At 45.4% G+C, this 14,331-nt stretch overlaps 1 protein-coding gene across 10 annotated transcripts in view; it reads right to left on the bottom strand.

The window, feature by feature from the left end:
* Positions 1 to 14,331, bottom strand: part of LOC147610862 (HAD-superfamily hydrolase, subfamily IG, 5'-nucleotidase) — a 118,704-nt gene that overhangs the window by 56,032 nt on the left and 48,341 nt on the right. For 5 of the 10 annotated variants that reach the window (XM_086785499.1, XM_086785497.1, XM_086785494.1 and 2 more), the window contains exons 4-7: positions 13,987 to 14,123; positions 13,737 to 13,886; positions 12,850 to 12,951; positions 13 to 177 (exon numbers count right to left, since the gene is read on the bottom strand). In XM_086785499.1, coding sequence (XP_086641625.1) covers positions 13 to 177; positions 12,850 to 12,951; positions 13,737 to 13,886; positions 13,987 to 14,123 — 554 coding nt within the window. Of the gene's footprint in view, positions 1 to 12; positions 178 to 12,849; positions 12,952 to 13,727; positions 13,887 to 13,986; positions 14,124 to 14,331 lie in introns of all 10 variants that reach the window. The other 5 variants (XM_086785492.1, XM_086785496.1, XM_086785489.1 and 2 more) reach the window with 1 other exon arrangement.

Here is a 14,331-nt window from a genome sequence, read left to right as displayed (position 1 = left end):
AAATGAGCTTACACTTTTCACAAGGTATTTTGCAGGCTCCTCCAAGATTCTTCTGTGTAAAAGCCCGCTCTTGTGAACGAATTCAATTGAGCGTTTGACGTCATCATAGACATATGAGGAGTCAAAAGCTACTTTCTGATCAACAAAGTGCTGAATCACATCTGATATAAGACAAACCTGATTCATCAAAGAAAGAAAGACTCTGATCATCTGATGCTGTTTATAAGCTAAACCATAAAGTGTTCACATAATAACCATCCATACCAGAGAAAATGAAAGAAAAATATATTTGAATGCTGAAATGCTTTCTTGATAGCACAAAGTCAGAACCTTGCTTCAAGTTGTCTACACCGGATAATGCTCAAAGCCCCTAGTGCTGTTCTTGATTCCTTGACCAAGCAGCGTGCCCAAGTGTTTTCAAACATATAAACTTTAAAGCCAATTTTGTTCATGAGACCAACTATACCACTTGAACACGTAGAACTCCCACCTTTCATGCCCGTGAGCTCAGGATGACCCAGTTCACAATTTCCTCCTGCTCTACAGCCCATTGCTTCTTTTCTTTCCCTTCTCTTCTGCCTGAGTCCCCTTTCTTCAAGCAGTTCTTTTCCTACCTCTGAACCCTCCCCACGTTCTTGCAAATTTGGTTCCAACCTCTGCTTCAGAGTCACATGCACATTAGGCCTCTCCCATCTTTTGCTCAATATTTCTCCAATGGCAGGGGCTCTCGACACTGCTACCAATGAGATCATAGACCAAGGAGTTTAAAACTTCACATAAGTAGCTGATCATTAGCATACACAATGATCTGGATCCTACAACATCATAACCACCTGCAAGGTGGTCTCATTGGCAAGCCAAGTTGCATCCCGAATACCTGCCTTGAGTTTGACAAGAGAAAATTATCCTGGTGATTCTTCACCGTCAGAAGTCACTTGGGTATACCAAGTGCAGCCACACAACATCCCTCCACAAACTTGACACTGCACTTTCAGCTATAGATATCAAGACACCATATTCCTCCAATGACTCAATTCCACAACTTCATTACAAGCATCTGCAAGAAGTTTGAAACCATGATCAATCCCCCCCCCCCCCCCCCCCCCCAAACAGCATCATGCATAGTAGCCAACGTTGCATGAGTGCTTAGCATTACCCCCAGCTTGCATCACTTTACCACAATCACAGCACATTCCATCCATCTTCAATTGCTAAGCACCTTAGAACAGTACAAATCTCAGGTCTACGTAGCCAATATCATGGTAATATAATTACCATAGTTAAAAATCTTGGGAACAACGCACGAGCACACACACCCCTCCCCCCAAAAAAAAAACAAAACAAAACTTCTAGAGGGTGGAGCCTAGTAATTAATGAAAAATTCCTTGGAGACTGAAATTCCATAAACAAGAAAAACAATACCATTATATTTTATCCAATTAGTAAAACAATCATCACTCTCATTCATCTCTCGCATCACTAACCATACCTTGTCTTGTTATTTGCCAAAACATGTAGATCCAATCAACCCAAAGCACTTAAACAAACTCCTCTTTAGTCATGGCATCATACTTGCATCCAAACTACGTTTGGATGTAATCCAAACGTTCCAAACGTTTGGAACATTCACTAATGTTTGGAAATGTAGTGAACGTGCACTTTTGATTTTATAGGTTTAAAAAACAGACGCAAGTCAACATCATTTTTTTTTCGCTTTTCCTTACGTGCGTGTGGCAGCCTCTATGCAGCGCTCAAGTCTTCTCCTGCGGGCGTCTCTATGCGGCGCTCAACTCTCTCTCTCTTCTCTCTCTATACTGGGGAGATTCATTCTAGACATACATCGTCACAGAGAGACATCACTACAAGCTCAGACAGCTCCAGAGGGGGGACGACAGACACAGATTACTACATTTTTTCAGAGATCCACCCCACTCCCAGCCCCTACATAGCAGGGAATTACTCTCCAGAGAGCAGAGACACTCAGAGCCCGCAGGAAACAGAGGACACCTGGCTTTCGGACACCACACCTATGCCAGGGAGAGATGACAGAGATCAGAGCTCAGTTTCACAGAGAGGGTGCGGAGCGACTGGCTCGCTTCAGAGCAGACCCAGGCATGTTCTTCAGGGAGCTGTGGACACCCCCTTCATTGATGTATACCATTCTATCCCCCAGTATGGTACAGGATGGAGCTAGCTAGGTTGCATATCATGATTGTATACTCCATGCATATAGCTTTGCCTTCTCCTAGTAGTAGAGCTCCATCACCTCCCCCACTCATTGTACTTATTGCACACCCAGATTCAGCTTTTTAGTTCAGTACTTTTTCATTTTGTTGGGATGACAGAGGATACCCCACATAGGTACACTGATTTGTCTCATAGGCCGAGTTCGGTCTTTTGGAAGACGTTAATAAAATCTTTCTTTCTTTCTTTCTTTCTCTCTCTCTCTCTCTCTCCCACACACGCTTAAGTCTCTCTCTCTCTCTCTCTCTCTCTCTCTCTCTCTCTCTCTCTCTCTCTCTCTCTCTCTCTCTCTCTCTCTCTCTCTCTCTCTCTCTCTCTCTCTCTCTCTCTCTCTCTCTCTCTCAGGAGACCTGGGACTATGCCCCAGAACAGATGGTATGATGACGAGTGCAGAGCCCTATACTCACGACTCCGCATACAGAGAGCCTTGGGAGCCATCACAGAGCAGGAGTCGAGGAGAGAGATGAGGAGACTTACTCGCCGCAAAAGGCGGGCCTTTGCAGAGATACAGGAGCTAGAGATCTTTCATTTCTTCATGAGTAGAGATAGCCCTGTCTCATGGCGGCACTTCAGAGAGCCCCGGACCCCGACGCCTATTGCAGACCCACAGACATGGCACACATATGCAGAGGGTCTATACCATGCCCCACAGCAGCCACCTATACCTCAGCCACAGGAGCCTCGACCTACCACAGCTAGCTTCTTTACCCACTCGATGGTACAGGAAGCTATCCGCCGCCTACAGCATGGACGGGCCGCCGACCATATGGGCCTGCAGGGTGAGCATCTCATATATGCAGTAGATTCTTTAGCTCCTTTTCTTGCACACCTGTTTAACAGGGCACTAGCAGAGGGTTTGCCTGCGGAGTGGACGATGCACACCATTGTGCCGATTCACAAAACAGGGGATATGCTCGATCCGAGCAACTACAGGACGGTTATGGTTGGCCACGTGCTAGCCAAACTCTATGGTGCAGTGCTGGAGCAGGAGCTTAGCTTATATGCTGAGCGAGCAGGTTTACGCTCATCAGGGCAGGCAGGCTTCAGGAGAGCTTTCTCTACCACTGACCATGTATTCACTTTGAGATGTATGATTGATCAGGCCAGAGTGAGGAAGAGAAAGCTCTATTGCTGCTTTGTGGATTTCCGCAAGGCATTTGACACAGTACCACGAGAGAGGCTCTTTCAGCGCCTACAGTCTCTTGGCATACCAGCAGATATGACATGGGGCATCTATGCATTATATGAGCAGGTTTTTGGGCGAGTCAGATGTCCAGGAGGTATGTCCGAGACTATTGCTAGCACCATTGGTGTGAAGCAAGGATGCCCACTTTCCCCCACGCTATTTGGGTTATACATTGATGAGGTGGCTGACTTCATTACACGGGGAGGCGGAGATGGAGTTGATTTAGCAGGTACCTCAGTACATATTATGCTCTATGCTGATGATATTGTATTGGTGTCTGAGTCCCCAGGTGGTCTACAGCAGCATCTACATGCACTCCATGATTTCTGCACACAGAGGGGTCTTACTGTGAACCTTGGGAAAACCAAGGTTATGGTCTTTCATACATCGAGACAGGGCAGGAGTCAGCTGACATTCACTCTCGCAGGATGCCAGGTGGAGGTGGTGACATCATACGTGTACCTAGGGGTTACCTTCTCTGCAGCAGCCACACGCTTTACCATGGGTTCAGCAGCCAGAGCTAGATTGACACGGGGATATGCAGCATTGGCTATGCTAGAGAGACAGTGCCACCAGGCGCATTTTCAGGAGCCCCGGACGAAGGGGTGGCTATTTGACACATTAGTCACACCGGCATTGATGTATGGAGCAGCAGTATGGGCGCCAGGCCTTGCTACTCATTGGTGGACACATATAGAGAGACCACAGGCCCTCATGATGGCACGCATGATACGCAGCAAACCGTCAGTACCTCATGACATTATCCGAGCAGAGTTTGCTGCGCCTCCTATGATGGTAGAGGCCATATTTCAGACTATATGCCTGCTAGACAGATTCAGAGAGATGCCACAGGACAGATTATCATACAGAGCTTTTCAGGCATCTAGACAGTTGGCTGAGGCAGGAGACAGAGGATCATGGTATGCACAGGTCACACATTGGTTCTCACAGCATGGCCTAGACATGGATCATCTACCACCATTCCAGTATGACAGGGATGCACCACATATCCGTCTCTCTCATAGTGAGAGGAACAGAGTATTGAGACAGGATCTATGGCAGCTCTATACACGAGAGACATGGATATCGCCTACACAGCCTCTTTCACCGAAGATGCTATACTACAGAGATCACTTCATGAGTATCACTGATGATGGATTTATAGAGAGGCCTAGATACATGGAGGGCTTTTTACCACACGGCTCCCGAGTGGCTATTGGTCAGCTCAGAGTTTCATCACACCGATTGGAGATTGAGACTGGCAGAGCAGCACGGATCCCCCGAGAGGAGAGGGTATGCAGATTGTGCAGAGAGGAGGTGGAGAGTGAGGAGCATTATGTATGCAGATGCAGAGCATATACAGCCATCAGAGAGAGATATTCCATTTTATTCAGAGAGCCACATTCCCTACGCCAGATCTTTGAGACAGCAGACCAGCGCATACTGGGGAGATACATTCTACACATACAGCGCCACAGAGAGACATTATTACAGGCTCAGACAGCTCCAGAGGGGGGGCGACAGACACAGATTACTACATTTTTTCAGAGATCCATACCCCTCCCAGCCCCTACACGGCAGGGAATTACTCTCCAGAGAGCAGAGACACTTAGAGCCCGCAGGAGACAGAGGACACCTGGCTTTCGGACACCACGCCTATACCAGAGAGAGATGACAGAGATCAGAGCTCAGTTTCACAGAGAGGGTGCGGAGCGACTGGCTCGCTTCAGAGCACACCCAGGCATGTTCTTCAGGGAGCTGTGGACACCCCCTTCACTGATGTATACCATTTTATACCCCCAGTATGGTACAGGATGGAGCTAGCTAGGTTGCATATCATGATTGTATACTCCATGCATATAGCTTTGCATTCTCCTAGTAATAGAGCTCCATCCCCTGCACACCCAGATTCAGCTTTTTTATTCAGTACTTTTTCATTTTGTTGGGATGACAGAGGATACCCCATACAGGTACTCCGATTTGTCTCATAGGCCGAGTTCGGTCTTTTGGAAGACGTTAATAAAATCTTTCTTTCTTTCTTTCTTTCTCTCTCTCTCTCTACCTCGAGAGGGTCGGGGGGAGTAGCAGTCCTATTCAGACGGGAGCTACAGGGGAGACTGAGAGTGGTAGCACAGGATCCAGAGGCCAGATACATGTGGATCAGCTTACAGCTCTCACAGGACAGGGTTATATACATAGCTCTATGTTACTTTTCTCCATCAGGATCCTCCTACGTCATTACAGAGGACATGCCACAGGAGGAGGAGATAGGAGCCTCGCCATACACTTGTCTGTCAGAGGAGATTATGCATTATTCTACACTAGGGGAAGTATTTCTTACGGGCGACTTCAATGCCCACACACAGAGCAGACAGTGTGAGGTGTATGACTATGATGACATGGAGATCCTCCACCCTGTGGATCCAGAGGAGATAGGGGCTAGTCGGGCATCAGAGGACACTGGACCAGACAGAGGGCATTATGGGGACCACTTACTAGAGTTGGGAGCCAGGCATCGTCTCGTTATTTATAACGGGATGCTACAGTGGCCGGGATCAGGAGGGCTGACATGCTTCCCACATGGGGGTCATACACGGACCGGAGGCACGGTGGTAGACTACATTATGGGGTCTTTGGAGGCATCACAGCTTGTCACTTCATTCTCCATTCCACCTCGTCCTATTGGGGCAGATCATACATACTTGGCATTTTCACTAGCCGGATCACCAGTATCACCAGCCCCCCATATACCGACGCCACACACTACCATCTACTTCACACATGACATGGCAGACATATACACTGGCAGAGTAGAGGATGGGCTCCTACTCATGGATCCCCTGGCATCTATGGATACCATTACAGCCCAGCTCGCATCACTCCTACACACGGCTGCATTACAGAGCTTCCCACATCGTGTACACTCAGGAGAGCCTGCGAGACCTGGGACTATGCCCCAGAACAGATGGTATGATGACGAGTGCAGAGCCCTATACTCACGACTCCGCATACAGAGAGCCTTGGGAGCCATCACAGAGCAGGAGTCGAGGAGAGAGATGAGGAGACTTACTCGCCGCAAAAGGCGGGCCTTTGCAGAGATACAGGAGCTAGAGATCTTTCATTTCTTCATGAGTAGAGATAGCCCTGTCTCATGGCGGCACTTCAGAGAGCCCCGGACCCCGACACCTATTGCAGACCCACAGACATGGCACACATATGCAGAGGGTCTATACCATGCCCCACAGCAGCCACCTATACCTCAGCCAGGAGCCTCGACCTACCACAGCTAGCTTCTTTACCCACTCGATGGTACAGGAAGCTATCCGCCGCCTACAGCATGGACGGGCCGCCGACCATATGGGCCTGCAGGGTGAGCATCTCATATATGCAGTAGATTCTTTAGCTCCTTTTCTTGCACACCTGTTTAACAGGGCACTAGCAGAGGGTTTGCCTGCGGAGTGGACGATGCACACCATTGTGCCGATTCACAAAACAGGGGATATGCTCGATCCGAGCAACTACAGGACGGTTATGGTTGGCCACGTGCTAGCCAAACTCTATGGTGCAGTGCTGGAGCAGGAGCTTAGCTTATATGCTGAGCGAGCAGGTTTACGCTCATCAGGGCAGGCAGGCTTCAGGAGAGCTTTCTCTACCACTGACCATGTATTCACTTTGAGATGTATGATTGATCAGGCCAGAGTGAGGAAGAGAAAGCTCTATTGCTGCTTTGTGGATTTCCGCAAGGCATTTGACACAGTACCACGAGAGAGGCTCTTTCAGCGCCTACAGTCTCTTGGCATACCAGCAGATATGACATGGGGCATCTATGCATTATATGAGCAGGTTTTTGGGCGAGTCAGATGTCCAGGAGGTATGTCCGAGACTATTGCTAGCACCATTGGTGTGAAGCAAGGATGCCCACTTTCCCCCACGCTATTTGGGTTATACATTGATGAGGTGGCTGACTTCATTACACGGGGAGGCGGAGATGGAGTTGATTTAGCAGGTACCTCAGTACATATTATGCTCTATGCTGATGATATTGTATTGGTGTCTGAGTCCCCAGGTGGTCTACAGCAGCATCTACATGCACTCCATGATTTCTGCACACAGAGGGGTCTTACTGTGAACCTTGGGAAAACCAAGGTTATGGTCTTTCATACATCGAGACAGGGCAGGAGTCAGCTGACATTCACTCTCGCAGGATGCCAGGTGGAGGTGGTGACATCATACGTGTACCTAGGGGTTACCTTCTCTGCAGCAGCCACACGCTTTACCATGGGTTCAGCAGCCAGAGCTAGATTGACACGGGGATATGCAGCATTGGCTATGCTAGAGAGACAGTGCCACCAGGCGCATTTTCAGGAGCCCCGGACGAAGGGGTGGCTATTTGACACATTAGTCACACCGGCATTGATGTATGGAGCAGCAGTATGGGCGCCAGGCCTTGCTACTCATTGGTGGACACAGATAGAGAGACCACAGGCCCTCATGATGGCACGCATGATACGCAGCAAACCGTCAGTACCTCATGACATTATCCGAGCAGAGTTTGCTGCGCCTCCTATGATGGTAGAGGCCATATTTCAGACTATATGCCTGCTAGACAGATTTAGAGAGATGCCACAAGACAGATTATCATACAGAGCTTTTCAGGCATCTAGACAGTTGGCTGAGGCAGGAGACAGAGGATCATGGTATGCACAGGTCACACATTGGTTCTCACAGCATGGCCTAGACATGGATCATCTACCACCATTCCAGTATGACAGGGATGCACCACATATCCGTCTCTCTCATAGTGAGAGGAACAGAGTATTGAGACAGGATCTATGGCAGCTCTATACACGAGAGACATGGATATCGCCTACACAGCCTCTTCCACCGAAGATGCTATACTACAGAGATCACTTCATGAGTATCACTGATGATGGATTTATAGAGAGGCCTAGATACATGGAGGGCTTTTTACCACACGGCTCCCGAGTGGCTATTGGTCAGCTCAGAGTTTCATCACACCGATTGGAGATTGAGACTGGCAGAGCAGCACGGATCCCCCGAGAGGAGAGGGTATGCAGATTGTGCAGAGAGGAGGTGGAGAGTGAGGAGCATTATGTATGCAGATGCAGAGCATATACACCCATCAGAGAGAGATATTCCATTTTATTCAGAGAGCCACATTCCCTACGCCAGATCTTTGAGACAGCAGACCAGCGCATACTGGGGAGATACATTCTAGACATACAGCGCCACAGAGAGACATTATTACAGGCTCAGACAGCTCCAGAGGGGGGGCAACAGACACAGATTACTACATTTTTTCAGAGATCCATACCCCTACCAGCCCCTACACGGCAGGGAATTACTCTCCAGAGAGCAGAGACACTTAGAGCCCGCAGGAGACAGAGGACACCTGGCTTTCAGACACCACGCCTATACCAGAGAGAGATGACAGAGATCAGAGCTCAGTTTCACAGAGAGGGTGCGGAGCGACTGGCTCGCTTCAGAGCACACCCAGGCATGTTCTTCAGGGAGCTGTGGACACCCCCTTCACTGATGTATACCATTTTATACCCCCAGTATGGTACAGGATGGAGCTAGCTAGGTTGCATATCATGATTGTATACTCCATGCATATAGCTTTGCATTCTCCTAGTAATAGAGCTCCATCCCCTGCACACCCAGATTCAGCTTTTTTTTATTCAGTACTTTTTCATTTTGTTGGGATGACAGAGGATACCCCATACAGGTACTCCGATTTGTCTCATAGGCCGAGTTCGGTCTTTTGGAAGACGTTAATAAAATCTTTCTTTCTTTCTTTCTTTCTCTCTCTCTCTCCCGCAAAATTGAAACTAAAGGTTGTATAGTATTAGTAAGTGCTTTAATGTTCATTGATGAATCTTCAAACTTCATATTTCAAAATTTTATAAGTAAACTATAAATTTTGTATATATATATATATATATATCATGGGCAGCGTTCACTACGTTTGCAATCTTTTCAGCACGTTTTCCAAACATACTAATCATATCGTTCACTACGTTTGGAACCACCTTGGATGGCAATAAAGCACAGGTCGAGACCGAGAGGCACAATTCCCTAGTTCACTGTACCTTAATACAGGAGAAAGACATCCAGAACATGATGGAGAATGTGGCATAAGGAGTCGAGCTGCCACATACAAGGACAACAAGGACATGGCAAACTCTACGCTACAATAACCATGGCAAGGGATGATGGAGGCATTGAGGAGGTGAATGACAATCGAGCTTCACAACAAGGGGACGATGCAAACTTATCAACAGCAGCATTGGTAGAAGGCTATCGAATAGCAATGATGTATGTGGATATATTACAAACAACACTAGTATAGCTAATGAAGCAATGTGTCAAGTGGGATATGGCATCCAACCTGAATGGCGGGCATGATGCATGCAATGGGATATGCTAAATAGCAAGCTTGCAGTGAACACAAAGACCATAAATCCTAGAAAAAATATAATAATAAATGCATGTAAATCCCGTAAATCACAAAAATGGTAATATCACCCGCCTCTTCTCAAGATGTCCTCAACTGTAAGAGAAGCCATATAATCCAGAAGTCCAAAACCATAACCTCCTGTAGAATCCGGATGTCCAAGACTATCAAGTCCACATAATCCAAGAGTCCTCAACATACACAAAACACTAGACGGAAAACTGATCACGTTGAAAGTGACCAAAGCAAAATCATGTCTCCACAAGACAAACCATATCCCCAAAAGAAATTCTAAGAGTCCATAATGGCAATACATAAACCTGTAGAAAACAAATCCAGAAATCTACAATGCCAACCCATAAACATGTGTACCACAGAAACCTATATATCGTACTTCCATAAGGGAGCCCATCTGTCCATGGAGAAGATTCATAATCCAAAGAAAGTCCATCTGTCCATGAAGAAGATCCATAATCTAAACTCAAGTACAAGTGTCACCTATGTCTCCAAACTTGTAGCCGAAATCAAAGGCTAAGCTGAGACTAGCCAATATAACATCTCAATACCTGAAACATGGGTACAAGAGTCAATCTCAAAAGTACAATCCTGATCCAAAGTATGTGTTCCACAGGTCCACCAGATTTCCAACATGAGACATAGCACCAATGCAACAAAGAAGTGTCCAGGAAAAGTACTCAAGGAACAAATCCCCAAAGTTCTCTTCCTCCGTCACAAACCCTCATCTCCCCATGGAGTAGATGACATGAGATCCCTTGCCAATTGGCCTTACAGGAACATACATTGTACTTAACCAACCTATCCAACTCAAGAGACTCCTCAAGCCACGATTACCTAAAACCAACAAGCCGTGTCACTCTCCAAAGTCCAATGCTTTTCAAAGCTATCCAACGATATCCAGAGCTATCCACCAACAATAACCAGATATATCCAGAGCCATCGAGAGACAATGAGATCCTATCCACAAGCCTCCACGATTCTACCAGATACACTTAAGCCAAGTAGTACTGCCACACTAATAGCCTAGTGAATTCCCAAGTCAAGCTGTTTTCCTTAGTTAAAAGGAAAGTTGTGCTCGGCTACCAATGTAACCGATCCAGGGGTTCAACAATAAAAGTCTGGCATTTAGTAATAAACATGTTCACCATTATAAATAATGATGTGAATGCACAGAATACCCTGTTTTGAAGCCTGTTTTTAACACAATAGGCCGTCCTATCAATCCCATGACCTGTCGGACACACGCGCTCCATTATCCAAGGCCCATATCCTGTTCTTGGGTGCCCCCCAAGATGTCCAAGGTACCCGGAACCCATATTTGGATAACCTCCCATTCCCAAAGCTTGCCCAAAAGTCCAAAAATCCAGTAAATCTAATAAAATACTTATAAATGCCTGTAAATCCCCTAAATCCCAATAATGGGTAACATGATAGTTTCTTCTCTTTTTCTCTCAACCTTTTTCATCATTTCTCTTTACATCTACTATTTAATGTTAAAGACGTGTCGTTTCTTATCCATTTCTGTTTCCTAATTTTAGGCCACTTCCATTGTGGAGACATCATCCATTTCCTGTTTCTGTTGCTTGCAACTATGACATAAATGGCATCTCAAGATTAGATTCTCACACGAGAGGAGTTGCATGCGAAGAAATCAAAGTGTGATTTCTTCAAGTAAGAACTTTTGTATCAGGAACATATCATAGAGACTAGCTAGTTTGCATGGCATATACCGGATCAGATCTTGGTGTAGATCTCGGATCATCATTGTATATATTCAGGTTTTGGCAATATACAGTAGTTTAGGGTCTTTCTTGTCTCTTCTCTATGGTGTGTTTGCTGTAGTAGGATTAGTGTTAATCTCTCTTTGCTTAGCATTAATCAGATCAGCTTCTGTTTGAATGTCACATACATGTCTTGTATTGGGGGATTCCCGTAAGGACATATAGAGGGTTAAACAAATGTTGAGGTAGCCAATGTGAAGAAGAAAGGCCAAGAGGGGCACCCATAGGCATTGATTACATTATTAAGGTGAAAAGACCAAAGGGTTTTAGACTTTGAGAATTAATTGACCACATGCCAAACATTGGGTGTGGGAGTAAAGGGGACCGCTCTGTTAAGTAAGAAAAGCAGAATGAACTACATTAGCGAGTGCTACTACCCCCAAACTTCCTAGTAGAATACCCAACAGCCTTCAATTGTGTGATTAGGGTTTGGACTGCTTGCCCACAAAGTATGGAAGAGCACGTGTGGGATAACTCACAGCTACCACATAACACCAAGAAGCCCCAACCTCTCACATGAGATCAGCGCATCCAAAAAAAAAGTTTTTTTTTATAAGTTCACTATTTGACTGCTGTTTCACATGGGAAACACGCATACTGCATCAATACTTCATATAAATTCAGTAAGTCTCGTAAGGTTCTCGTTTTATACATGCTAGTGAAATAACCACCTCTTCTAGAAACTAACATATCAGAAAAAAATCAAAAAATGCCTTACTTTCCTCAAACACAACAAGGCAATGTTCACAGATGTGCAGCCTGGTGGGGATGGGACTCACCGAGCAGGAACCCAGGTTAAAATCTTGCCAGCCTACAGCCGCTGGACACATATAGGTAAATATATAATTTCTCTCTCAAGAAAAAATTACAAGAAAACAAATTAGCAATAAAAGGTTTCTTGGATGATCCACATCTTATTCAACATCAATCAGAAAAATGGATAACACACAAGCATCGAATCTTATCTAAAGCATGTCAGCTAAATATATAATCTTTCTCTCAAGAAAAAATACAAGAAACCAAATTAGCAATAAAAGGTTTCTTGGATGATCCACATCTTATTCGACAACAATCAGAAAAATGGGTAACACACAAGCATCGAATCTAATCCAAAGCATGTCAATCTCAGTCTATACATGTACCTCACTGAGACAAAAAAGATCCATGAGCGCAACAAGGTTTGGCATGTGCTCAGCACTGATACGCTTGCCGCCATATGCAGATTCAATTTCTGCCTCATTTACCTGTAGACAAGGCCTGAAACATCAAGGATTGCGTAGCATGTTTCTTTTTCAAAGCTTTGAGAATGTGCTTCAAACCATGGGTGATAAAGCAGGACTCTCAAACCTTGCATCCTTCCCATTTGCGCACACAAAAATTAACTCTTGATTTATTCACTGCACCCCCCCCCCCCCCCCCGGTGGGGCCCCGCCGGTGTGGGAACAGGTGGTTAATTAACAACCACCAAGGGTTATAATATGAACATCCATAAAACTCTAGCACAACATACAATGAATCTTTGAAAGCACAACTTCTTTCACAAAGACTGATGTGTCTGAGTGTCTGCATGCACGGTGTATTTGTGTGCATGCATGGTGTATTTGTGGACGAAATTATAGGATTTATTTTTTGGAGGGAGGTAGGAAGGGCAGGGAGGATGAATTTGTGCCTTTTTCCCCAAAAATGGAATTCTGGTAGGTGTGAAACTAATTGAGCTCTCCCACATTGGCAGGTTCGATAACAACTCTATAAAAGCTTGAAGCACATAAGGCTAGCCATGAGTGTATCTAGTGACAATGCAGACATAAGTCGGATCATAAGTACGCTCTATAAAAGCTCAAAGAATATAAAGGTTGCCAAGAGCTTATGTATGTAAGATAACACTTCAGCGTAGAAAGGGACCAGTTTGAAGATAGCCCCAAAAGACATCTGAACATTAGTAAACACTCATGAATGTGGTTGAATTTGGCTAGATGGAGAAGTCTTTTAGAAACTCAATACAAAGAGAGAGAGATATAACCAAGCATACTCTGCGACGTCCAAAAAAGCAGCCTTCAGGCTCAACCGAGTGGAAGAAGTCGAGCTTCAAAAGGTACCCCTTTTTCTTATCATAGTAAAGTCCTCGTATTGGAAATCCTTTGTCATACTGAAAGTTTAAGCAGCTTTCCGGATATCTGTGCTGCCCATCCACAAGTCACATGAGCACATATGCATTGATTATTAGATGCTTAAAAAGAAATTTTGGAAAAGGTCAAATAAACACCAGAGGCTGTCCCTACCTCTTTCACAAGATGTTCCTTTGCAAGTTCATATATTAATGTTTGAAGGTCGGGAGTATAATGAGCCAAGGTATAGTCGTAATCAAATCCATATACACCTATGTGGTCCAGTCTCAAGTTGTGATTTGCATAAACCCCTTCAAAAAAAAGTGAAAACAAAGTTTCGATTATTATTCACTCAAAGCAAATTCATTGTTTAGACTGCAATATAGATTCTCCATCAAACAGCACAAATATAATTGAAAATAAAAGTCTAAGTACCTCCAAACCGAGATAACTAAAATTAATCCAAGGTCTGCCCTTTGCTTAGCCATGACCCTCAGACATGGCATTTGTGTGTAGTTC

Source organism: Cibotium barometz, chromosome 48 (genome assembly GCF_041138505.1).
Source record: "Cibotium barometz isolate CiBa-2024 chromosome 48, ASM4113850v1, whole genome shotgun sequence".
NCBI lineage: Eukaryota > Viridiplantae > Streptophyta > Polypodiopsida > Cyatheales > Cibotiaceae > Cibotium > Cibotium barometz.
This window is presented reverse-complemented; position numbering and strand designations above follow the sequence as displayed.